This window comes from Salvia splendens, chromosome 16 (genome assembly GCF_004379255.2).
Source record: "Salvia splendens isolate huo1 chromosome 16, SspV2, whole genome shotgun sequence".
NCBI lineage: Eukaryota > Viridiplantae > Streptophyta > Magnoliopsida > Lamiales > Lamiaceae > Salvia > Salvia splendens.
In genome coordinates this window covers 4004575-4030964 of record NC_056047.1, presented here as the reverse complement: position 1 = coordinate 4030964, position 26390 = coordinate 4004575, and the positions used below count along the sequence as shown (strand labels likewise).

Sequence of the window (26390 nt, the reverse complement as noted above, 5' to 3'; positions counted from 1 at the left end):
TTACAAATGAGTATAATTAATTAAATTATTTGCTAATACTCCATACGTTTCCTAATAAGTATCTATACTATCTTCACTCTTTTAAAAATAACAATACTTTTTAATCTTTTAAAATTATTATTTTTAATTAATTAAACATCATTTTCTCTTAAAATTTCAGTAAAAAAATAACGCAGTTAACAAAGGACGTAGATAGGAGGTAGTATTTTAAGTAATTGATTTTTTTGACTATCCAATATTTAATACAGTAAGAAATTGTGACTATATTATAGTCTGAATATATTTCTCTACTTTGTTGTTATTGCACATATAATAGAGCGATGACCACATCCCCAATATAATTGGCATCATCAAATTAAATACGTAAAGAGAACTAGAATGAAACACGTTATCATATACATTATTGGTATTAGGTTTACTATTATGAGGTCAAATCTCTAATTATAAAAGTAATATGCTCCAACCACCAAATACTAATAGTATAAATTATGCTATCACTTTTCAGTTCAAAATAGCAAAAGGCTCAAGTGATCATGAAACTTTTTCTATCTTGGTCTAAGTTAAACTCTATCTTGGTCTAAAATAATTACTATCAAATTCAAGTAACTTTATCGTGGTCCAGAATAATTATCATGTTTTACCACACACAATTTTAACAAGTTATTGTTTTTACTCATCGAAAATCGATATTCGAAAGAAATTCCATGATTATCCACTCACAGAGTGGAATAATCTTCAACTCTTTAATTCAGGTAGAATTAAGTACATAGCTACTAAATTAGTTGAGACTTGAGAGTCATACAAACTCAAAGCCAATTCTCAATTAATTAAGAGCCCTACAAGCTCGAAACAAAAAAATTTCAAAAACTTTCACCACTTATATTTTTTTAAATAATATTGTATACGATAAATATCGATCGTAATAACATAAAAAGTTGTGTGTATGGGTAAGTATATATGATTTTCCTAGTATTTCATTATAATTATTCAACCTAAACAACTACTACTGCATAATTTGGCAAAACCTTAGTGTTGTTAATTGGGGCACCTAATGTGAATCGTTTGGAGAAGTTGCTATTTTTGTTCATGATAATAACTAAAGTATACAATCAATTCAAGAAAAGTAAAAAAAATAAAAATCAAGAAAAAAAACTGTTGATTCATATTTAACTATGACCTAGTTTTAGTATTTATGACATTCGACTATTCTAAACGTGGGTGTGAAAACAACTCTAATTTCATTCTGACTATTCATAAGCTACATATCGTACGTCGACTAAAGACAAATGTGAAAATTGATCAATCGAATTATTTTGAAAATGTTTATCAAAGCGAATTGGAATTTCATCCAGTTTTGGCCTGTGGTGAAGCAAACCATATCCTACATCGGAGAATGAACAAGAGTTGCAAGCATATAAATAGGCTACCCTAACTCCATTAGTATGAGGCCTTTTGGAGAGTACCCCAAGAGCAAAACTGTGAGGGCTTTGCCCAAAGCGGACAATATCATACTAATGTGAAGTTCGGGTGTGCATCACCGGGGACCCAACAAGGCCAAATTAGATTGTGATTTTTTCTCTTCAATTTTTATATTTAAAAGTCTAATGAGAACATTTAAATAAAAACAAGAACCAACCTTAAATAGTAGGAGTACTAGTCAATTAATCTGATATAATTACATAGAAAATAAAAATATAGTTTCGGTGAAAACCAAATTAGTTTGTTTGGTCAATTACTTATGTTCAAATAATTTAAGCCAATAGTAAAATAAAATGGAGAATACTATTACAATTAATAACTCCAAGGACAGTTGTGTTGATATTTCGTAACATTATAAAATTTCCTACTTTCCAAACCACAAATATACACTTAACCGTTTAAACAAGGAATATTATTGACATATATTAATCAAAATAAATACAAAAGGACCACTAATATCTAATTATTGAGAGGACCCGTGTGGACTAAAACCTCATATAATTACACGTGTGTGTGTGTGTGTGTATCTTTGTTTTTTCTATTTGAAATGGATATTTATTGTCCTTTTCCGGAATTCTTGATAAATGGATTATTATTCAAAGGGAAAATTTAAACCATAAATTGCGATATATGTTACGAGTCGCAATTTGGTGATGACATCTTTTACATAATTTTTAAGTCTACTAATTGAATAAAATGCCTAATATTTGACAATTTTATGAAAAGAAATTATGGTATGGTTATGATTTGAAAACAAAAATCTTAATTTGAAAAAGGTAAAAAATGTTTTAGGTTGTGTGTGTGACAAAAATGGCTCTGCGTCTGTGTTTGTTTTTGTTGTGTATATATCTCTGTGATTGTGTGTGAGAGAGAGTAAGGAGTCATTGTCGTGACTCATTCATCGTCCAAAAATTAAATGTCTTCAAGAAATGGGCCCACTAAGATTCTAGATAAACCCAAAATTTCCTATAATTATATTTATGGTAGGTTTGAAACAAATGGGGCCTAAAAACACCATCTTGTTGGGCTCAAAAGATCCATTTACAGGCCCACCACAACAAAAAATTTGCAGAAAAAAAACATTAAAACATAACCACTTTCCTAAGTCACAGAACTGTCACCATTGATCTAACAAAACACAAACATGAAGAATCTCACCATTTGAACACACGTGCAGCAATCATCTCGAGCGAGAAAGGGCGAAAAAATCGATCTTGATGCTCTGGAAACTTTTCAAGGCTGACGACTATGCGGCTTAACTACTTCCCATTGGCTTGTGATGAGTGCCGGTTGAAAGGCCAGAGATTGACGAGGCGCTCCAGAACAGCTGCGCTCTTGGAGAAGTAGCCCGAGAATCCTTGAGGAATCGTGGGCGGAGGGAAGTCCTCTGCTGGCATTGCAAAGGGCCGGATCATCTTCTCCATCCTCTCAAATGTCAAGTATGATCCCACTTCTTGAAGCCGCTCAGGGCCGTTTATGGCCAAAGTGTGATCGTGATGCCATGAAGGCGCATCTCTCTCATTTCCCTGCCAAAAATCGAACATCAAGAACTTCTGTAGGTTTCTTGCAGCATACTTATATTTTGCTGCTAACATTTGATGAGAGATAGAAAGGAGGATTCAAATCAGTTAAAGTTGAAGTGTACCTCCAAAGGGGACAAATCTGCACCTCGGCTAAAGGTCATTTCTACGCGGAACCTCTTTGGATCTTCTAACGCCAACTGCATCAGTTTCAGATACCATTATTCATCTATAAACTCACGAGATTGCATATTTTGGTTTAAATTTTGAGTTTGTATGACAATGGTAGTAGCATAGATACGGATGAGAATATGTCGAATGGGCTAAGTGATAGAGAGACGAACCTCTGTGTTCTCGAATAACCTGAACACAATGTAACTCATGTAGTCAAGCTCCTTTGTCCGACACAGGCGCTCCAAGGTGCTATCACACACGAGGCTCGGCTCTTCTTGCAGGGACTCGTCTAAGTTGCAGTAGCGGAGAACGTTCATCATGGAATGAATATGGGATTCCTATGAACCAAAAATAAGCAAAATCAGGTGAGTTTAACGTTTCGAATTGAAGTTGTATGGGGAAAAGTATATAAACTCACTCACCGATGTAAAATATAGCCGTGTCCTCACGTGTCGCTCCGGTGTTCTCACGTTTGCATACCTGATGGGAGTAAACATACATACATTGGAAGAAAAACTATCATAGTTTCAAACAGTTTGAATTGAGAGTCCAATTTTACTAAGAAAAAAACTTTTAAAAAAAACAACTCTGCCAAAATAAAAAACACACTATGCAAAAACACTTACTTTGGGTCCAATCGGTACTTAGGTTCTTTGTCGTCGTCATCATCTAGATCCACGGATTTCTCACTCCCGAGACTAGCTTTAGATGCAATTTCAACATTAATCTGAGATTTTTGAAGATCTGCAGAATCTTCTCTTGCAATGCTAGGGAATTCTGTAGTGCTATCTTGGTTGCTCTTCAATTCAGCAATGCTGATTGCTTCTTCCCGTGTGTTTCTCAGATCGATCAAGATCTTCCCCAACAAACGACGAGCAATCTGAAAAAAAAAAGCTTACATGGTGATGCACTGAGGCTTAAAAATATGTGGATTAGCCAGTGAACTTTTTCTTATATGTGAAGAAGATTCATACATTTATTTATGCACAAGACAAACAAGACAAGATTCGTTAAATTATTTACTTGTGATGAAAACAGGAAGACAAATATTTCAGCAGATTCGTCTCAATAAAAAAATATGCTGCGGTAAGTCCAAAATGGATGTAGGTTCGTTCAACATACCTTGGATCCGATTTTCAATTTCTGTTTCGGATTGATTCCATACTCGTTCGGAATAACACCATCTGCAAGTAACTACAAGAAAATCGGAATTCAATTAATGCAACAAATTTAAGCATTTGACTCCATTGAGAGGCCTCAGAGCATCAGCCACAAAGAAGATAATTATTCTCCATTGTACTTCACTTTTCTTTCAATTTACGTGTAGAGGCCGTGCGAAGAGGAGCAGTACAATTGACAGCAATCGAAAAGAGATCATAAATCACAGGATTGGCTATTTCATACCTGCGCCACTTTGAAAAGTTCGTATAGACCTTCTAGTTTAAGATGTGCATTGTGCAAGAGATCGTATCTGTCAAGCCGAAAGGGGAAACAAAGATAAATCAGAAATAAGTTGAAGAAACTTGCTGATGCAAATTACAATCAAAATATTATGATTTGCTACAAAAGAAAATCTGTACATCTCCTTACTTGCTTGAATCATAAACATCGGGTATTTGTGTGAGGTCAAACCGCCTGCAATCGCACGGGCGTAACTTTGAGTTCAAGATGCACAATGTGAGAGTATGAAGGGAGAACAGACATACTCTTTGCGCTCATTATACAAATCCCTCGCAAGTTTTCTCCAACGAGCGAGCATGAGAAGAAATCCCTCGCTGCCACAAGGTAAGCCGGCAGCGATCCGATCAACATCCATACTTGTCTTGCCAAGGGCCTTTGCTTGATCGTATGGCAGAATCACATCGTAAGAGGTCTTCCCCGCAAGCTCCTCGTTCTCATCCTTGGCTAGAACTCTCACTTGCTCCGTGAGCTTCTTCGTTAACTTCACCTGGTTTTGGTTTTGATGAAGGGATTCAGTCCGTGGATAATACTCAAAATGCAAAAACAAAGAGTAACACGAAGTCAGCAGTTTACAATTTCGGGAAGAAGTTGGGACGCGTTCGGAGGAACTCCACTACCATCTACCATCCAAGGCTTTTCTCCCGGCGGATCAGTGCTCTCAATGGTATCGTTATCGGAATTTATGATCTCGTTTAGCCTGGCCTGGGGAAAAAAGCAAAGACGAAACAAAAGCATATTATTTTCAGGGTACGATGGCATATAAAAAATGCACTAACACAAAAAAATGGGACTCGAAAGACTAACCTTAGCTTCTACCATCTCGGAACTGGCGTTTTCCGACCCATCCAGCATAGAAGAGTCTTTACTGACAAGCGAAACCTTAGACGGTTTAAAGAAGATGTGAAAATGGCGATTACAGAGAAAAAAACGTAGGCATTAATCAAAGTTATGAATGTTTGACCTACCAAAATCGGTGTCAATTGCCCTTCCAAATCTAGAAGACCTTTGGCAAAAGCAGCTGCAGACATCTGTGAATGGAAAACAAACAGAGGTTTCAGATGCACCGAATATGCCATCATTATAGAGCTAGGGAGACTAACTTGAACACGGCCTTCGTCTGAGCTGTATATCTTTAAGTCATGGCGGTATGTACTATGGAGACGAAGCAGACCCGTACCTTCACCAGGATATATATTGTTCCGGAAATACCGTCCTAGCTCTTCAGCCTGCTTTCTGCCAGCATGAGTGAGGACACCGCCGTATTTAAGAATCATCAGGGCCTCAGTAGGCCGTTCGTCTTCCCCTTCGCCATTCACTTTTGCCACTTTGACCCATTTTAATGGCTTAAGTTGGACTTTGCGATAAATGCCAGAGAAATGCCCGCCCTGGATACCACAGCATCGATAGCCATTACAATCTTACAAGCAAAAAAGCACTTACAAATAGCAGAGCAGACATATATGGTAGGGGAATAAAAGTAAGATGAAAGGAGATTTTACTAATGAAAAATGATATGGACCTCCTCAAGCACGGCTTTCACTTGCCGAAGCTTTTCAGCATGCTCGATATCGTCAGCTTCACTGTCACTCTCGTGATCAGGTCTGCAAGATACATATTACCAAAACAAAGCCAAGTTATAAGTGGATACAACTAAATTAGGGGAAAAAAATAACACACCTCGTACGAGGAACTAGAATTCGTGTCGCATCCAAAAGATCTTGCAGTTGAATAGCACTTTTGAGCTTTGTCTGCAGGAAAGGATGGAAAGGTATTAAAAAGGAAAAAAAGGTGCATTTAAAAATAAACAAGAATCGCAAGGAGGAATAAACGAGCACCTCTGCCCTAGGCTTTCCCCCGTTATACTTCAACATCAAATTCAAAAGTTTTTCTTCAGTAACTCGCAGCTTCACTTTCTGTTTTGGAGTTCTGTCACCACTGAGCAAAAGGAGCATTTATCAAGGATAATACTACGTGTGGTATTTAACTAGAACTGTAAACAAAAGGCAACATCTTACTGACGAACAATGGCAATCACGCTACGTAGTTCTTCGGACTGCCCAAAAGTTCCGATTATCCCACTTCCCTGCCGTGTTAGACCATCAGAGGGCTGAGCAGGTTCGTTAACCTTCCAAGGTAGAACTGGAGGTATTTTTGATGAAAGATGTGGAGCTTTAGCATCAAGAAACATTTTCCTCATAACACATGCAGCGTCATCATAATATCTGGCATAGTAATTTCAAAATATTTAGAAAAAAAAAAGAAAAGAAAAGGGATACGAGAAGCGACACGAAGGGGTGTAACAAAGTCTCAAAAGAGGTCATTGCAATGTTATTAGTCCATAGTTTTAGCTAGTTGAAACCAATTCACCAAATGATACAAAATCTATCTGACAAAACAATGGAAATATGAACAGGAAATTTCACTTGTAAGAGTTCTTGACGAAGCTCCACCCATTGACATCACAAACGTAGGAACGCCCCTCACAGCGCAAGAGATCGAAGCCACAAACCTGTGTCATGTTTATGAGAAACTAAGCTGCCACTTCGCATAAAAATCAGGAAATTTTACTAAAAATATTCCTTAAAAAGGTCTATTATTGCCATACACAGCAAAAATAAAGCTTGAGAAAGTCCAAGATAAAATAGCATTTTCTAAAGTTCAATGAGATCAATATAATGAAGAAATTGATCGAGAATATCTTATAATGCATGATCAAATATAGACAATAAACAATGCAATACTGACATACCAAGCCATTAAAAAGACCATTTAAAGCGAATAAATGAATTCCTAAGCCATTAAAAAGACTATCTAAAGCGATTAAATGAATTCCTAAGCCATAAAAACGATATTGTCATCATTCAAAGCTGTTGGAGGCAGTAATGAAACTTCTGGCATCCACAACGGGGGCCACCAAATCTAACAACCATTTCTAAATCATTGGGTAATTTGGGGGACTGTGGGAGGGGCAAAGAATAAAAACTGAATTGAATAAATATTGACAACTGCTCTCAGAAAGTATTATATTTACTTACAGCTTGCCTAAATGCGATGCAAACCTCTCGAGCCATTTCTTTCTCGATAGGAGTAAGCAGAACAGGATATCTAACCTGCGCATGGAGAAACTCTTATAGCCAATAATCCCACTTTAGACCTCATGTAGTGGATATAGAGAATTGGTAATCGTAAAAAAGAACCTAACTGTACTGTGCTACAAGTAATTCATATTAAGATCTCAACTTACATGCCGTAAAAGACAAGATCAGTTTTTGGAATAAGATCATACAAGTTACTTACTTCTTTACCATCTGGGTTTCTCATAACTACACCATCAACCACTGGTGATTTCCTTGCCTCTGCATGAGCGTATTCGGGACCCACTGTGTACACCTAACAATAAGACGTTAAACCTTTTTCAGTTTATAGTAGAATATCCCCGAGCAGAATTGAGCAATAAATATCTGAAAGAATTCTAAACAAGTTTATTTCTACTCCCACTACATTGTGGGTAGTTTTGGCGAAGGTCACAAGATCACTCTACGACATAACTCCAGTCAGATAATTTTTATACTAATCGTTTACTATTTAGTCCGAGAAAAACTGTAAACTGTATCAGGCAGCTCCAAAAGAAAAGGTTCTTTGGAAAAATGTTAAAAGCATAAATCTATAACCTTAAGATGAGTGGCTGCTTAACTATAGTTTAATGTCTCAGCCTAATTCTGATCACTCAAGAGAATGAAAAACATAATAATTCAAGTACAAAGACTTCGTCACTGCATGATACTAAGTAGAAATACATTTACATGCTTCTGCAAAATCTTCCTAAATAGCCCAAGGGAATTTCAAGTCAATTTGGAAGTTCTCATAGATTCAAGAATATCAAGATGATTCCAGTTCCACATTCTTTGGATTGTTTGGATTTTGAGCAGCTACAGATATGATAAAAGTTCAATCAAGAATTGATTCATCAAACTCAACAGCGCAGATTAACTACCTTTACATCTGTGCCTCCAGTGGGCATAAATTCCTCATATATATAAGAACCTTCACGCCTCACTCTTCTCACATCTGGATGAAATTCACTTGACCGATTACCAACCTGAGAAATAAAGGGTGGTAACTGTAATGCGCACTATTACATGAACACGTATTCATCCGAAATTGACCCAAAATAACTAAGGAAGCTTCTTATACATTACTTGTCATATTGAGATTATTTGTCTAAAGGAAAAAACTTTTTATCAACCATGATGAACTACACATGGATTAGATATCCGGTGAGAGTAAAGTAAAAAGGGGTCGAGTATAATTTCTTCAGAATACTACATGCAAATATGAAGATATAATCTAAATATTTTTCTTACACATGATTATCTGAATATGAAATATGAAATAGCTCCAGTAAAGAGCCTGGGACTATGTGAATGTGATGCATTTCTACACCAATAATTTATGAGAAATGTAAAATTTATCGGTGGCCTAAAACGAGTTTCAATGCTCCACAGTGGCCATCACACCTGGAAATAATGCTGACACGGCAGGTGAAATTTTTCAGAAAAAATTATTTGTTACAGCTTTTAGAGACATCAAGGGCTAACTGAAATGAACTTAAATACTAAGCTCTTACCTTTCTAAACAATTCCTTCATTCCCCCACCAGCTGAACTAGGATAATATATCATTATACTGTGATCATCACCTTCACAAAAGACAGAATAAAAATTGGCACTCATTTCTAGAAAAATAAAATGATACACAAGAGTGCACAGAATAAAAAGGTTACAGTTGAATATGCTCAATATCGAATACCATGAATCGGTTTTTCCACAAAAGGCTTCCAGAACCGATTGCCATGTACTTCAACAAAATCCTCCTCCTCAGCAAAAAAATCCAGCTCTTGATTTGGAAACTCTCTGTTCACTAGGGCATATCTTGGAACATTAATGCCAAACATTTCAAGTTTCTGCCATCAAATGAAGGCTACTTACCACTTTAATCATTCTATTATTAGATGGAAAAGAAAACCATAGAGTTATCTAATAGTACTACATATTATATTGGTCAAAAGTAGTATGAAGTCGATTCAGTGGATAACACACACAGTGCACATGTATACTTTCGTTTGAACACTGGACTTCAGTTCTCTTTTTGGTTATGTCTGGAAAAAGTAGGCTGTTTCAAGAATGAATGCATGATTTAGATAGACAGAGAAATAAATGAGATACACTTTTATTTTGAAAAATATATTGCTATTAATTTTACGCTTGTAGTTGCAAAATGGTACACTGACATAAACGTAGAGACTATTGAGTTTTGAGAAGTATGAGATATGAAAAACTACCACTCCCCAGAAAACGACAAGATGTTTACTTGTTTAGTTTGGGGGTGAAGCGGATACTAGGAAACAAGACAGGTGTGCACATACAAGAGTTCTGGCATTGATTAGGGAGAATAATATGGGAGGAAGTCAAGAAAAAGGGGGAGGGGGTGAGAATCCAGACAATCAATTTTTCGTTTTCATCGCAGCTCCAAATTTACCGGATATGGGGAAGGAATGAGTAGGAAATAGAAAATATATCAAAGTCTATAACGTATATCAACTTTCTCTTAAGGATTAAAAGGATGCAAACCTCATACACTCTCCTCCGATCATGAAGAAGATGTTGATCTCTCAATTCGCTTACAAGAAAAGGCCTACAGCAAACCAAATGACAAAAGCAACAAGACTGACGGATACTTGGAAAACATAGCATGCAAAATACATTGAATTTGAAAATATGCTTGAAGTAAAATTAATCATGTTAGCACTGGTTGCATGCAGAAGGACGCGGAAAGATCCAACTAAAAGTACCATTTAAAGGAACTACAACATCATCGTCAACTGAAAATGCTTCTACTTCCAGAAAGGAATGCCAGAAGGATAGGAGAAGGGGGAACTCAATGAAGCAAACAAGCTTTTCCTATGGTTTTAACATCAGCAGCAAAGTCACAGATGTTACGTAACTCAAATGCTTCAAACTATATGCCTTCAGGCGCAACACAGCCTTTCCTAGTAGCTCCTTCTTCTTCAAAAGACTAATATATCCAACAGAAGGAGCAAAAAGGAACTACAATATTCCTGAAAACCTTCAACATCGTTATCATCCAATGTGTGCTCGCCCTAACTCTCGTTGCATGTATACAGTAAGAAGAAAAATAATATGCATATAACAGATTTGCCTACAAAATGTAAGGGCACAATGAGAGGCTGCACATTGGAGTAATTAGAGATGTATGCTTACCTTCTTAGAGTAGCATACGCTTCAGCCTTCTTAAGAGGATACCCAGTAGAATAGAAGGCAATCAAACAGTCACATATAGGCCATCTGCAGTTATACATTTATCTCAATTTCTTCCAAAGAAAGTAAGAACTAAACATTAAAATTTGCAAGGGATAAGAAGTCACCTTTCAATAGGCTCTTCAAGGATTACCTTGTCCCCAAAATGTACAATCTACAATCATTTTGAAATCGAAAAAAAGGTCAAATAAACAGAGGAGTATCCAAAATTGAACAACCAAGTTTGGCCTCAAACATCATTGCATTGAATCTTTCACTGCCCAAAGCTGGCAAAGAATCACTCACATCAAATTCTCCAAATGCTTGCAGCCTCTCCAAAATCTGCAGCATCGGCCCAGAAAAGGCCTGAAAAATATCCCAAAACAAAAGGTTTACAAAAACACCACTCCATAATTTAATCAGCACAAATCAACAGTGTACAAAACAAAACAAAACAAAACAAAACAAAACAAAATAAAACAAAACAAAACAAAAAAAGGTGCTTGGTTTTTGGAGCAAAAATCTCAGTGACATAAAACAAAAAGAAACAAACAGAATTTCGGAGTCGCATTTCACCTTCTTTTCCATAACACACACTCCTATTGCAACCTTCTTGCGAGAGCGAGAAACAGCACCGCCCACCATTTCTAACCGCAAAAAGATTAAATTTTGGGCACTGCCCACCACTTCTCAATCTCCTCCGAGCTGATTAGTGGAGAAATTCCGGCACACATTCATGCAAATTATGTACATTCAATATAATTCCTGCGCAAATTCGTTGCAACCAAAAATGTAAAAATACAAAAGAAAAAACGCATAAATAACTACGAAGTTGTTAGGCCAGATGCAATAAATCCGCAACCAATATGGTAAAAAGGCCATAAATCACTCGTCAGCTTCTTCATTTTAAAAATGAATTAATTTATAGAATCATTTGGGTAACAGGCCCAAAACAAAAATTCAAGAACGTGTGATTTTTTCTGGGTTTTGTAGTATTTTGGAAAATCAGTTTTTTTTTATTTAAATGTAGAATATACGATAAAGTGATGAACATGGATATGGAAAGTGACGGTTCTTAGGAATTTGTGGGCTTTATATTGATTTTATTACCTTCTACGATACGCACGTTAATTGTGTGATCTATGTATTTATGTATATTTATTAATAATATGACAAAAATTTGTACAAGCATGAGTTAAAAAAAATACTCTTATTTGTGAAAGCTAGTAGTAGTACTCTGTTTCAAAGTTTACTAGTAGTAGTAGTAGTAGTGTTTTTTTGTTAAAGGAATTGTTCTTTTAAATGAAAGTAACTTTATGTTAATGGCAATTAATTATTTTTAATAAAAAAAGGACTTATTTGTGATTAAGAGTGACTGTTGGTGAATGCGCTTAGGAATGCTATTTACATACAATGAATTAAATTAAAATAAATATATTCATGTGATAATCCATCCGAACAATTGTCAAGTGTTTATTATATATATGTACTTTGAGATTTAATCATTTACATCAAAAATAATAAATTATGAAAACTTGGACCATTTTATGATTGGCTATGGACATTGAGAGCGACAAGCAATATAAAAGACATGATTGAAGGGTGCTTCGTTTATAAAAAGTGAACATGTATACCTTTTTGGATGATTTAAAGGGGTGGAGTTGGTCTTCTATAATCAAATATACTTCACTCTTTCAATATATTTTGTGATGGCTTAAAAGAAAATTTGATGAATCATTGATTTAACTTGAGTACATTTATAGCATAGTTTTCCACGTGTAATTCATCAATTTCAGTACAAATCTATTCACTAATAATAATGTAAGTAGTATGTAACTGAAATATTACAAAACCAAGATGTTAGACAAATAGCTGATAAAAACACAAACCTAAATCACCTTTTTGAATGTAATTGTGTAACTTATAATGTTAAGCTTAAATTGTAGTTTGTGTTCAAATAGGGAAACTCGTTTCACATCTTTAGCTAAAGTGTTGGAAACAATTACTACTAGTATCTCTTTTCATTAATAACATGCTTTATACATTATTCATTTACATTAGTTAAGAGTATAAACTACTGATTTTCTTTAATTAGATAGAAATGTAATCTTCTTTCTTTCTTTCTCTCTATAGGAGGAAAAGTTTCGCTTAAACGAATTATCTTGAAATGAACTGACAACGGATGATGATAGTGAAGGGAAAGAATTATAATTTCAAACAAAATACTACTAAAAGTATATAATGCTAAAAAAAAGGAATACATAAAATTATAATTTTTGCTATTTTAATATCCATTCTATCAAAGCTGACACATATAAAAGTCTCCTTGACTATATATGCGTAATGTCTATAGCCAAGATAGAATAAGATGCCTTTTTATTATCTGTTCATATTTCTAATAGAAAAGTTTTAACTCAAGAAAAACATAGAAATTATTTGTTCAGTGTTAGTATCATTTTTCAGACAAACAAATGAACAATATGCTCTCTTAAGCTTCCTTTGTAGAAACAATAGTACTCCCATGGCAAAAAAGTGTTGTTTTTAGACTGACGGCCATAAAAATTCATTGAAGATGGCACATCGATAAATAGATAGACAGATAGATAGATAGATAGACAACGTCGTGCCTGAGAGTAGAAATTCTAAGGATGAGGAGCAAGAGAAGGCGAACGTGAAGCTGCTGGCATGAACTCATTTGCCGCTGCAAAAAGAAAAAGAAAAAGGTGAACAACGATTCATAACTAGTAGTAAAGTTTGGACAGAGATAAACAGATCAACCCCCAATGTAATATGAAGAGTGTCATAAGTTAGATTTCAGACAAGAAAAAAGAGAAACTGTGTTTGCAAATTGCAAAGATAACTCATGTTTCATGATGTACTAATCTAATGTATTCTAGAATTATAATAATCAAGAAACCAAAGAGCCCCTCAACAAATATTTCAAGAGAAGTGCATACCTGTAGAGGTCGAGGGGACTATGAAGACGTGCATAGGCGCGTTGTCTGGAGGCAGAGCCAGGCGAAGGGGATAGAGCTTGCCATAGAGACGACTACGTGAGCACACGATAATATCCACAAGCCCGGTTTCTTCCTCCAACCTCTGAATCAAGTCCTCTAGCCTACTCCCTTTAAGCTGAAAGCTCAGCCCTTCAACTGAATCATCAGCGTTCCCATCATCGTCCACAACATAGTAGTATATGAGGCGACCTTCGTATTTCTTCGATGAATCATCCGAAGAACTAGACTGATCATCACAACAGTCAATCCTCCTACCTAGACAAAAACTACTTGTACAAAACTACAACTCCAATCGCAATGCATGTTCAAGCTTCATGAATATACACTTAAAATAGGCTCTTAAACAAATTTAGAAGCTTAAAGTTTGATCTTCTTTTGTTGATGGAACAATTCGGCTAATTATCCAAATAAAATAATACACGCAAAATCTAGTCTTTCATTCTATTTCTAAACCTTCACATTTATATCGTTTTTTTTTAACTTCAGAAACTTGATCAAATTCTGGTTCATCACGAAACTTAAATCAGCAGGAAAAACAACTACTTACTATAAAATTTGATTTTTTCGCAGTTATCCCAAGGTGAAGAAATCTGATCACCTACATATATTGTTTATGTTTTTAACTAAACGGCATCATTTTGTTTTTGAATATACGACGTTATTCAACTCATCCACGGCGACATTCAATTGGTTTATTTACCAAAGAAATGGTTTACAGAGAAAAAAACACTGACCAGATTACTCGGCAGGAGGAGACTGAAATTGGAGCACCTGACGTCTTCCTCCGACAAATCCGCCTCGGAGCGCATCTCCACAACCTCAACATCCCACAGGATCCAGTCGTGGTGCCGGTGCGGGATGTCGTGCGTCACCGAATTCCGCCACGGCGGCAATCCGCCGTTGGCGCGGAGGTAGTTGCCGTACCTGGTCTTGAGCCTGACCTGCATCCCCTCCCTGACGGGCTCCCACTCCACCGACGAGTCCAGCTTCGGAGGCACCGACTGCACGACCTTCCTGCCGGTGACGCCGAGGAGGAACTCCTCGTCCTTCGCCGTCAGGTACTTGCCGGAGCAGCTCCGCAGCCGCACCATGCCCTCCGCGCCCTCCACGAACTCCACCGCCCAAATCGCGGCCGCGGAATCCGACCGATCCTGGAAGACGGAGGCGCCGTCGGCGTCGGCGGTTAGGTATTTCTCGTGGAGGCTCTTCAGCTTCACGGATTTGGCTTTGCTGAAGAAATCCATGGCAGAATCGGTTGATCGGATTTGATTCGATTTAATTTTATTTACAGGAGCAGTGATCAGTTTCTTACCTGTATTTTCATTGGTGGTAAATGGCGGAAACATCCAGCAAAGGGAATTGGAAATAGATATTTTTAAACTTTTTAATACATTTTTCATTAATCTCGTTTACATATTTTAACAGTTAACAGTCTATGACGTTAACTACTCATAAACTAGTGTCTCTTATTTTCTTATTAATTCAGAATTAATAAATACGTATCTTATTTCGTTTTTAATATGTTTAATAAATAAATTTCGAATTTCATTAATTAATTCTATTCATAAATATTTACAAAAAATATTCTAATGTTTAATGTATTAAAATAAAATAAAATAAAATATGTATATAAATATTAAACATGTGGGTGGTGCTCACATAAGTCATTTTTTAGTCCATAACAATTAAGACAATAAATGTTGAAAAATACACGCACTGCATAATTGTATACAACTGATAGTCTTTGCGAGTTTAATTTCAAGAATTTTCAATTAGTTGTGAATGTGAGAGCAGCAAATGACCGTTGAATTTTGAACGGTGGTGTCGGCACGAGTTGGTTTGCTCGTTCGTTATTTAACTAATTAATTAATTACTTAATTATATACATATGCTTCTGATTTTTATATTTATTATAGTATTTCAGATTCGAGCTTGCAAGATCTAATTTTTAAGTGTGATTTGTATATATTAGTACTATTAAAAATGTGAATTTTATCCTTACATACTGATAATAGCATCTACAGATTTCGACGAATTCAAAATAAAAATAATTAATTATAATAATGAACATTGTATAGTAGAATGTTCAAAACTTCAGAATAATTTTGGACACAGTGGACTGTGGATTAATTCGCATTGCAAGTGGATACGAGAAATTGCATTCGCATTCAATTATTGCTGTCTAGTGGATTACCTTTTTCTTCCGAAAAAATACCTTATTAATTACTACTAATTGATTAATTATTAAACTAGAAATAAATTAATTGATGACAATGTCCTCATTCTGATATTCAAATTTGGAGTGACAAAAATCTAAGGAGCAGATGTAAAAAACAATATCTACAAACACAAAAAACATCACAAAACTGCAACCAAATCTACACACACCTCCAAGAACTCACTACACAATCCCCCTATCACTCATCTGGTTCATTATCCTAGCAGCATCGTTCAACCTATTCGCTCTGTCATAAATGGAAGCAACACAAAGATGCAGCTCCTTCTTGTTAACGTTGGGATCCTCCAGCAGCCTCTCGAACAACGCCTCCACCTTCCCGTACTCCCTCCCCGCCCCGTACAGGCTCATCATCTGAAAATGCACCTCATCCGAGAACACGCACCCCTCCTCCTGCATCTCCGCGTACACCCCCTCCGCCCTCTCCACCTCTTGCATCTTCCCATACGCGTTCAGCACGAGCGCTATCATAGTGGAATCCGGGAAGTAGCCAACTTCCCTCATCCTCTCAAACACCTCAACCACATTCCCGTACTTCTTGTATTTCGAGAAAAGGCTCATCATCCGCTCAAACACCGCTATATCCTTTATCTCCCCTGCCTCGGCCGCCTGCCTGAACACCCAAGTGGCCTCCTCGACCCGCCCGGCTCCAGCCAGGATGAGAATCGCGGTCTCTCTAGGGATGTTGCTCGGGTGCCTCAGCTCGTGGAGAAGGCGCTTGGCGTGGCCGACCAAACCGGCCCTCTCGTATGCCACAATCATAGTCTGGTATAAAACCTGATCAACCACGATGCCAGAGCTTCGGAGCTTCTGAAACAGCATGGCAGCGCGGTCTAGCTTCCCCGCCTTCCCCCAAATTGAGATTATGGTCGAATAAGTTATGGTGTTCGGCTCAATCCCTCTGCTCTGCATCTCTTGAATGAGATTATTAGCCTTTTCATGCTCCATTGTTTTGCCATAAATCATTATCATAGTATTGTATGTCACAACGTTCTGATCAATGCTCTTCCTCTGCATCAACCTAAACAAATGTATCGCCTCACCAAAAAGCTCGGCATCGCCATACACTCTCAAGAGAGTGTTGTAGCTAACCACATTCGGCTCAATCCCAAGCTTCCTCATGCTCCAGAACAGCTTATCCGCCTCCTTCGCCATGTCAAGCTGCCCATACACATCGATCATTATGTTACACGAAGTGAGATCAAGCGAGCAATTCGTCTCCCTCATCTCCGAGAACAGAGACAGAGCTTCGAGAAACTTGTGATTCTCAACGTACATTGTTAAGAGCGTCGAGTAACTCACTGTATCCGGCATCACCTCCGCCTCTTTCATTTCGTCGATCAAAGACCTTGCCTCACGGAAAAGCTTCGCCTTTCCATACACATTGATCATTGAATTATACGCTACAAGATCAGGAGTAATTCCCGATTTCTTCAACCTAGAAAAAATTGCGATCGCCTTGGAGTAATCACAGAGCTTACGTGATAACTCAATCAAATTGCTGTACAATACCAAATCCCCTGCGATTCGATCGTGCTCCATCTTCTGAAGCCAGGATAATGCGTCGTTGAAGAGGCCTTCCTTGCCGAACTGAGTGATGAGGGTGGAATAAGTGAATCTATCGGGGGAGAGGGCTCTTTGGCGCATTTCATCGAACAGGCCGTGGGCGACCTCCCACTGCTTGGCGCGGAGGACGTTGCGGAGGGCGACGTTGTAGGCGAAGACGGAGGGGGTGTAGCGGGCCTCGTCGTGCATCCAGTCGAGGAGGGCGAGGGAGCGGCGCCAGTCGGGCTCGCGGGAGAGGAGGGAGACGAGGAAGCGGGTGGAGAGGGAGCGGTTCTTGTAAGGGGACATTAGGGCGAAGAGCTGGCGGTCGTCGGAGGTGCTGTGGATGGAGGAGAGGAGGTCTTCCATGTCCACGCTGTGGTCGAGGAAGCCGGAGCTGTGGCGTGGCCGGTGAGGAGCGGCAGCGGCGGCGGGGCGCCTGGTGTGGTTGTCGGAGGAGGAGGATGCGAGGATTGGGAAGTGGGGGTGGCGTTTGTTGACATGGTGGGAGGGGAGGAGGATGGCGGCGGCGCGGCGGAGTTGTGGAGGCGGAGGATGAGCGGGAAATGGCGTGTGCGGCGGAATGGGTAAACTCATCTGTCATCTACGCGAATTGTGTGAGGTGGATATTCATATTATCCGTTTTAGTTTACATCTTTTTGGAATTATTGGAATTCAGATTTTTCAATTCACCCAATTAAACTTGTTTTTTCTTAACTATTTTCAGAAGATTTTTTTCTGATAAAAAAATTAGAGTAGGAGTGGTCAATTAGTGATCAATAAATAATAGAGTAGGAGTACAATCGATTAGAGATCAAAATTTAATCTTTAGATTAGAATCGGAACTATGAATAAGATTAAAACTATTGAGATTATGTCTAGAAACTGTCGAAGAATAGGTGCAATATTATTTTTTGGAAGTTTCTCTCTGTGTATTCCATCATTTTAATCAATTTTATGCCATTTCCTTTTAATTTGCATCGTTGGGGCATGCAGTTTATTGTTCTCAATATTTGAGGTTCGAATCTTCAATTTATGACTTCGGTTTGCATCTCACCGCTACTTGGAAGTTGGGTTGGAGTTTGCAACTCCCAACTTCAACTCAGCTAGGATTTCTATTGAGAACATCTAATCATACTTCAAAAATGAGTTTTGGTATAGAAATCTTCTCCAGTCATACACCAGACCAAACTCAAACCCATTTTTTATATTTTTTTGTTAAACAACACCAAATATAGTGTTACTGCAAAAATTATGTGAGACAAAAACTCATAAATGATGTAAATTTTGAATTTGGTGTAAATGATTGGAGTAAATTACTTTTTGGTGTGACGTATACTGTGATTTGTGAACGTGGTTATCGTGTAATTTTTTTAAAAAAACTCCAAAACGAAGGTGAAAATTACAATTAATGTTAAGAGGGCTCAAACTCGCCACCTCATATAATAATGTCTAAGCTCTTTGCCGCTAGGACAAATGCTCTGGACATGGTTACTGTGTAATCTATGTTAGCATTATTTGTTTGTTTTTATTTCCATTTTTATTTTATTTTAACTTAAAAAATTGTTATTGTTCTCATTAAGTTTATAATTTACATAAAGTTTATTACTCCCCCGTCCATCATTTAAAGAGTCATTTTGTCATTTTGGTTTGTCCACGATTTATAAAAACAATTTACTTTATTCCACTTTTAGTATGCAAACCCCACATTCCACCAACTTTTTACACTCAAAATTTCCACATAAAACTAATATTTTAAATGGGTCTCACATTTCACTCACATTCTCCTTTTACTTTTCTTCACAAAGTCAAACAATTTCTTAAAACCCGTGTCGAGTCAAAATGACTCTTTAAATTATGGACGGAGGGAGTATTGATCTTTATTTTTTATATAGTTCAAATAAATGAATAAATAAACTTTTAATTTATATATAGTAATTTGTAAATATAACATTGTAAATAACAATCCAAATGGGCTAGGGTGCACTAAATACTCCATGTCTTATAGTATAGACCAAAGTGTTTCTTACCTAAATTCGAATTTCGTCATGGTCACTACTTGTACAAAGTCCAAAATATTAGGCAATTTTGATAGTTGCGTCTCACGGTATTTGCATCATTTATGCCCACGCAAGGTTCTATTATTTCTCAAAGTTCAATTTATTTTCCACCAACTAAATTCTAAGTCAATGTCTCATTAATTTACTGGTCACAGCACGTTAGACCGACCATGATAATTCTCATTTGTTTCTGAAGAATTGTTCTTCTATGGTATTTAAGTTAACATTGAAGAAGATCTGAAAAATGGGCAAAGAAATGTATCACGAATTTCCCATAAATTGACTGCAGTTGTAGTTTATAATACGTCGAGAATAAGCATAATAATGACTGATGATTTAGCGAATTTTTGATGGGAATAAATGCAAGTAATAAACGATCACAACACGGAAAATTACGTGGTTCGATTTACTGAGGTAAATCTACGTCCACGGGAAGAAGAGAGGGCAAATTTGTATTGCTTGGTCTCGCTTACAGATTACAATACTAATTTGCTATAAGATTCAGGATCTAGAGAGCTTAACCTTCGTCTATCTGATCTAAGTTCTATTTATACATTCGAACTAAGATCGTGGTTTGCAGGTTGATAACTGCTTAATACCACTAAATAGATCGTGGGTGTAATGGAGGTCGTGGAGATCCTGCATGGGTCCACTATCTCCTTGTTCGGTCGAATACTGAGACCGAACTGCTGAACTTTGCCGATCAGCTTTTGCCGATCTGAGAGTTGAGCTCGATTGGTCGGCTTTTACCGAGCTATAGGCTGTGACCGAACTCTTTGGTTGTGCCGAACTGATACTCTTTCTTGGACCGAACTGCTGAACTTTGCCGATCAGCTTTTGCCGATCTGAGAGTTGAGCTCGATTGGTCGGCTTTTACCGAGCTATAGGCTGTGACCGAACTCTTTGGTTGTGCCGAACTGATACTCTTTCTTGGACCGAACTGCTGAACTTTGCCGATCAGCTTTTGCCGATCTGAGAGTTGAGCTCGATTGGTCGGCTTTTACCGAGCTATAGGCTGTGACCGAACTCTTTGGTTGTGCCGAACTGATACTCTTTCTTGGGTTTTGGGCTGATGGGCCGTCACTGCTATTGGGCTCGCAATTATTGTTTAGTTGTTTAGTTCGTATCCCATCACCACCCCCCCTGAAAAGCGAAGTGAATCACTTCGGCATTTCGGATAAGTGTAAGGGGGAGGCTGACGTCAGGGGACGTGCTCTGCACGTGTCTGCATTAAATGTGACAGCAAATCCGGCCAGAGAATCCAGAAAAAGTGGGATTTGAAACGGTGCGACGAATTTGAAAAATATTTCCTTTCTTCATCATTGGAACACTTTTGCGATTATTTCTTCTGCATTCTCTCTCTTTTTCGTAAAATTTTCTTCCGCTTCTTCAAGAATTTCTTCAGAGACTTTCGACCATCAAAGAGTAAGAATCATGTCTTCTTCTTCTGAAACTGTTTCTGAATCAGGTAGTGGTAGGAAGGGGGGTAAGGGATCTTCTGGCCGGAAAAAGTCCGGGGAGAAGACGGTAGAATATTTTCACAGCATTTTGAGTAAGGATACTGTGATATCCTTACACGGAAAATATTTTCTTCCTGGGGGGTTAGTGGTGATTCCCGACGACATTCATAGGGCTAACTCGCCGCCGGAGGGTTATGCCACCGTTTACGAAGCCTGCTTAGAATGCGGGCTTCGTTTCCCTCTTCCCCCTGCCTTTGTAGAGCTTCTTGATTTTTTTCAACTTCCTTTAGGTCAGGTGACTCCAAATTCTTGGAGGCACTTATCGGCCTTTGCTGCCGAGCTGCGTAGACTAGAAAAGGATCTGTCTCTGAGGGCAATCCTTAATTTCTTTCAGTTTAAGAGAAAGGGATCCTGATTTTACTTGATCCCTTTACAGCCCTTCAGAGCATTCTGTAAAACCAAATGGCCGAAGTGGCAAAATCGTTTCTTTTTTTACAATAGGACAGCGGCTCCGGACTTTTCCTGGAGAGGGCCGAAGTCCGTAATTCCTCATCCTCGGGTAGAACCGTTGGACGAGCTCGAGGGCGAGCTCAATAAGATTCCCATGATTAGGAAACAGTATTCGGAATCTGAGCTCGTCAAGGGTGACTTCGTGTTCGATTCCTCGTCTTCGGACGAAGAGACTGAGGGTGAGGATTTCTTTTTTATGCTTTACTGCTTTAGCGGCGAAAACTAACTTTGTTTTCTCGCTTTTTGGCAGTGAACATGCTAAGCAGGCTAGGTCGCAAATCCTCCGAATCCAAGGAGCCGGAGAAACAGAGAGCCACCAGCTCGGCGTCTGATGCCGAGAAGAATCCGAAGAGGCAGAAGACCTCTTCGAGTCAGTCTTCGGATCCAAAAAAGCCGGAATCGACTTCGGCAAAGGGGAAGGCGAAGACTCAGAAACCCCCAAAAGCGCCACAAAGAGACATTGTCCTGGGGGGTTGTGGATCCGGAGCGGTTGCGGCCACTTCGGAACATATCTCTGAGCCCTTTTTATGGCCAAAGGACTTTGTGGAGGTGAATTTCCTTCTTGATTTTCTGGTTTTGCTTCTTTCCTATATTTTTTGTGGCCCCTCTGTTGACTTTTTTCCTTTTTCCATTTTCAGAGGAACAATATGCTCTGCAAGCTCGTCACAGTTGAACTCTCTAAAGCGTCCAGCGATTATGATGAGATGCAGAGGAATTTGAATGCTGCTCGTCACCAGGCCGAACAGGCTCGGGCAGACTTTGAGGAGGCAAGGGCCGCTAGGATCTCGGCTCAGGATGAAGCCCAGCGTGCCAAAAACCAGCTCATCATCCAGAGAGAGCAGTCGAAACAGAGGGAGGCTGCTGCCGTGGTTGCTCAGGGGGAGGCTCTCCGTGTTTACACGGAGAAACTCTTTTTGAGCAATCAATTTTCGGCCCTTATCGGCGATCTGCTGAAATTGATGACCGATAACGCTGAGCAGGAACCCGAAGTCGTTTTGCCGCTGTATGGCCGAGAGATTGCAGCGCGCCTCCAGAGTCTGCCGCTCCTTGAGGAGCTTGCGTCTTCATCGGTCCTGCTTTCTGCTGAACGAGTCCGTAATTGCCGGGCTGACCGTGACGAGAACATGGAGGCCATCTTTGCCTCCTTGGGGCCTGTTTCACCCGCTTCAATTTTCAAAGAAGCGGGTGAGCAGGAAAATGAGGCCGGCCAGGAGACCGAGCAGAAGGATCAGCAGACCGGCGATGGGGGCGCCGAGCAGGAGGGAGGGAGTAGGGAGGCCGAGGCTGAGACCGAGGTAGATAAGGAGAAAGAAGCTGAAATCCCCAGGGAAGCCGGAGACGAAACTGGCGAAGTATGATTTCGTCTCCCTTCTCTTAGTTTAGTTTCTTTCTTTCTATTTGTAAAATGGCCTTGAAGCCCTCCTTGTGTAAATTTTTTCTTGTGAATGGAAAAAATTCTTCTTTCTACACTCGTGTCTTCCTTATAGCTCTTCTTAATCTCTTTTACTCCTATTGTGGTTTACTGCCTGCTCGGTAAACTGAAATGCCGAACTGACATAGCTACTTCGTATTCTTAACTCTAAGGAGCTGGAGGTACTTCACTGGAAGCGGCTATACTCTTTGGCTTTAAATGAAGCTGAGAAAAAAGCTATAGATGACCAGATGAGGTATGATGAACTCTTGGCTCGTTTAGTGGAGCTGGAGTCCAACAATAAGGACTTAGAGTGCATAAAGAAAGATCTGGAGGCCGAGCTGAATACTGTCATCGCTGAGAGGACTGCATATGAAGATTTCATCTGCGGGCGCGGGGGAATGACTATATCTGAAGTTCAGAATCAAGTTGATGAACTGTGGGAGGAGCTTCATGTACTCCGGAAGAACAATGTGCTGGAGAGCTCGGCTTGCCAACAAGTTGTGAAATCATTGCGGCGCTTGGCTTCTCTGTACGACATCATTCTTTCCCGGCGTCCCTCAATCGAGAGATTCCTTAGCCGTTTCCCGCTAACAGATGCTCACACTCCAACTCAAACCTCTAATCCACTTACTCAAAATTCTACTCCAAATCAGCAACGGACTCAGGAGCAACCGGAAACGTCAAGACAAGAACGCCCTGAAGTTCGTAGAGGAGTTGTGAATATGAGTGAGCAAGATCAGCAAATGCTTCGTGAAGAGACTCTTCGCCGCCGAGGTGCTAGAACTTCCCGGACTCAGGGAAGAGGCGGTAGGTCGGTCAGAGCATCTCGTCCACCTACTGATTCTTCAACTGCTCGGAACGCCCGAACTCAGCATCATGAGGACTTTTTGGATAGGTGGCTCAACTTTAGCAACCGTAGACAGTAGAGTAGTCCTTTGTAATGGTGTAACGCATTCTCGTAGGGCAGCGGAATTGTATGCCCAACAAGACTTAGTAAATGAAATTTTTTCATTTCGCTTCTATCACTGCGTATTTACAGTTCAGCGATTTTTTATTTCATTTATTGTACTCGTCCTCGGTCTTATGAAGTAAACTCTTCTTTGACCGGACTGAGTTAGTGTCCTTATTTGGCGAGTTTTATCGCTTGGATTGGACTTTCCCTGTACTCGTCCTCGGTCTTATGAAGTAAACTCTTCTTTGACCGGACTTAGTTAGTGTCCTTATTTGGCGAGTTTTATCGCTTGGATTGGACTTTCCCTAGTTAACCGAAGTGGTTTTCGGCTTATTGCAGTTCGTTTCAGACGAATTGCTTGTTTCTTAAGCTGAATTGTGGAATCTTGTATCTTCCTTAGAAGCTTGGACTCACAATTGTCTTTAATACATGCTCTAAAAAAAGGGGATCAGCCTTTAAGGAACAATATACCTCAGTAACATTTGTAAGAGACAAAACGCACATAACCCTAGGACCGAACTAGACACAAGAGCAATAAAAACATGAAAGCACATAACCCTAGGACCGAACTAGACACAAGACTGACCGGACCTTGTCTCTTACAAATAGAACTTCTTGAGGTTGGAAATATGCCATGTTCGGGGTACTTGTTCTCCTGACATGTGGGTTAATTTATAAGACCCTTTTCCCAGGACTTCTGACACCCGATACGGACCTTCCCATGTGGGTTCAAGTTTGCCCAGCTTTTCTGCTCGGCTTACTTCATTGTTTCTCAATACGAGATCTCCCACTTGAAACTGCAGCTTTTTCACCCTTTGGTTATAATACCGGGTTACTTGCTCCTTGTACTTGGCTTCTTTTATGAAGGCCAATTCTCTTCTTTCTTCGGCAAGATCTAGTTCGGCTCTCAGTCCGTCGTCATTCAGTTCTGTTGAGAAATTAAGGGTTCGGGGGCTGGGTATGCCGATCTCAACCGGAATTACGGCTTCAGTGCCGTACACTAGACTGTACGGAGTTTCACCGTTGGAGGTTTTTGGTGTAGTTCGGTAAGACCATAGGACTTGAGGAAGATTTTCTACCCATTGTCCTTTGGCTTGTTCTAACCGAGTTTTTAATCCTTTCACCAAAGTACGGTTTGTTACTTCCATTTGTCCGTTTGCTTGTGGGTGAGAGACCGAAGTGAACCGCTGTTGAATATTCAACTCTTGGCACCAATTCTTGAATGTTTTGTCAGTAAACTGAGTCCCATTATCTGAAATGAGGATATGGGGTATGCCAAATCGGCAAACTATGTTCTTTCAGACAAAATCTAATGCCTTTGAGCTTGTTATCGTAGCTAATGGTTCAGCCTCCACCCACTTTGTGAAGTAATCCACGGCAACGATCAAGAATTTCATTTGCCGGGGAGCTTGTGGTAGTGGTCCTACTATGTCTATGCCCCATTGCATAAAAGGCCAAGGGCTTTGCATAGCACATGGATCAGTCTGCGGCATCCTTGGGATATTTGCATGGATTTGGCATTTCGTACATTTCTTAACTAGCTGTACTGCTTCTTGTACCAAAGTTGGCCAATAATATCCCCATCTCAGAACTTTTTTAGCTAATGCTCTAGCTCCGATGTGGCTACCGCAAGATCCTTCATGAACTTCTCTAAGGATGTAATCCGTCTCTTCTGGTCCTACACATCGCAATAACGGTTGAAGGTAGGACTTTCTATATAGGACTCCTTCATGAAGTTCATACCGACGTGCTCGGCATGTGATTTTCCTTGCTTCTCTCTTATCCTCGGGCAGTGTCCTTGATCTAGATACTTTAATATTGGCGTCATCCAGTTTGGTGAACTGGTTACTGAGTGTACTTCAGCTTCATCAATGCTTCTGTGCGGTAATTCCTCCACCTTTGAGCTCGGATATGAGGCCAACTTACTTAAAGTATCTGCTCGGCTATTTCCCGCTCTGGGAATGTGGATTATCCGAAAATAAGAGAAATTTCGGCTAATACTTTGCGCTTTGTCCAAGTATTTTTTCATCCTTTCATCCCGGGCTTCACTTGTACCCAGCATGTGATTCACTATGACTTGTGAATCACAATGAATTTTGAGAGATTTGACAAGTAGACGTTGCGCTAACTGAAGTCCGGCAAGAAGGGCTTCGTATTCGGCTTCGTTATTAGTGGTTGGGAATAAGAACCGAAGTGAATAAGTTACTTCGTGTCCGTCGGGAGCGATAAGTAGAATACCAGCTCCA

The 26390-nt window shown here is 39.2% G+C and overlaps 3 protein-coding genes across 8 annotated transcripts; all 3 read right to left on the bottom strand.

Moving 5' to 3' along the window:
* Window positions 1-2400: 2400 nt before the first annotated feature.
* On the bottom strand, window positions 2401-11992 carry LOC121772169 (inositol hexakisphosphate and diphosphoinositol-pentakisphosphate kinase VIP2-like). Of its 4 annotated transcripts, none has more exons than XM_042169167.1 (28): window positions 11527-11992; window positions 11257-11316; window positions 11079-11125; window positions 10915-10998; window positions 10264-10327; window positions 9443-9596; window positions 9262-9332; window positions 8629-8733; window positions 7932-8024; window positions 7670-7744; window positions 7058-7143; window positions 6650-6856; window positions 6470-6569; window positions 6312-6382; window positions 6154-6235; window positions 5735-6019; window positions 5600-5662; window positions 5439-5513; window positions 5208-5336; window positions 4880-5121; window positions 4764-4808; window positions 4578-4644; window positions 4296-4367; window positions 3800-4053; window positions 3596-3689; window positions 3344-3511; window positions 3125-3199; window positions 2401-3005 (listed from the first exon to the last, which is right to left on the bottom strand). In XM_042169167.1, the coding sequence occupies exons 1-28, from the start codon at window positions 11593-11595 to the stop codon at window positions 2739-2741; spliced, it is 3204 nt and encodes a 1067-aa protein (XP_042025101.1). In that variant the 5' UTR covers window positions 11596-11992; the 3' UTR covers window positions 2401-2738. The 4 variants fall into 4 exon arrangements, with proteins under 4 accessions (XP_042025101.1, XP_042025102.1, XP_042025103.1 ...); XM_042169168.1 differs by having other exon boundaries at window positions 3596-3653; XM_042169169.1 differs by lacking the exons at window positions 10264-10327; window positions 11257-11316; window positions 11527-11992 and having other exon boundaries at window positions 11079-11115.
* A 1365-nt stretch (window positions 11993-13357) lies between these two features.
* On the bottom strand, window positions 13358-15338 carry LOC121772636. Of its 3 annotated transcripts, XM_042169821.1 has the most exons (4): window positions 15280-15338; window positions 14702-15197; window positions 13908-14193; window positions 13358-13651 (listed from the first exon to the last, which is right to left on the bottom strand). In XM_042169821.1, exons 2-4 carry the CDS (start codon window positions 15056-15058, stop codon window positions 13593-13595), a joined length of 702 nt encoding a protein of 233 aa, XP_042025755.1. In that variant the 5' UTR covers window positions 15059-15197; window positions 15280-15338; the 3' UTR covers window positions 13358-13592. The 3 variants fall into 3 exon arrangements, with proteins under 3 accessions (XP_042025755.1, XP_042025754.1, XP_042025753.1); XM_042169820.1 differs by having other exon boundaries at window positions 13358-13648; window positions 14702-15324; XM_042169819.1 differs by having other exon boundaries at window positions 14702-15323.
* Window positions 15339-16252: 914 nt separating this feature from the next.
* On the bottom strand, window positions 16253-18400 carry LOC121772209 (pentatricopeptide repeat-containing protein At5g39980, chloroplastic). The gene has a single exon (XM_042169219.1). It carries the CDS (start codon window positions 18343-18345, stop codon window positions 16369-16371), a length of 1977 nt encoding a protein of 658 aa, XP_042025153.1. The 5' UTR covers window positions 18346-18400; the 3' UTR covers window positions 16253-16368.
* Between the last annotated feature and the right edge of the window lie 7990 nt (window positions 18401-26390).

Coding starts and splice junctions, on each gene's coding strand:
- LOC121772169 (XM_042169167.1), bottom strand. CDS start 11,595: ATGGTGGGCGGTGCTGTTTCTCGCTCTCGCAAGAAGGTTGCAATAGGA. Junction 7,745..7,931: donor GAAACCCAGATGGTAAAGAA/GTAAGTAACTTG, acceptor CTCCATGCGCAG/GTTAGATATCCTGTTCTGCT. Junction 6,857..7,057: donor TTCGTCAAGAACTCTTACAA/GTGAAATTTCCT, acceptor TTACTATGCCAG/ATATTATGATGACGCTGCAT.
- LOC121772636 (XM_042169819.1), bottom strand. CDS start 15,313: ATGTTTCCGCCATTTACCACCAATGAAAATACAGGTAAGAAACTGATC. Junction 14,194..14,701: donor TCCTCCTGCCGAGTAATCTG/GTCAGTGTTTTT, acceptor TGTGATGATCAG/TCTAGTTCTTCGGATGATTC. Junction 13,652..13,907: donor AGTCCCCTCGACCTCTACAG/GTATGCACTTCT, acceptor TTCTTTTTGCAG/CGGCAAATGAGTTCATGCCA.
- LOC121772209 (XM_042169219.1), bottom strand. CDS start 18,345: ATGAGTTTACCCATTCCGCCGCACACGCCATTTCCCGCTCATCCTCCG.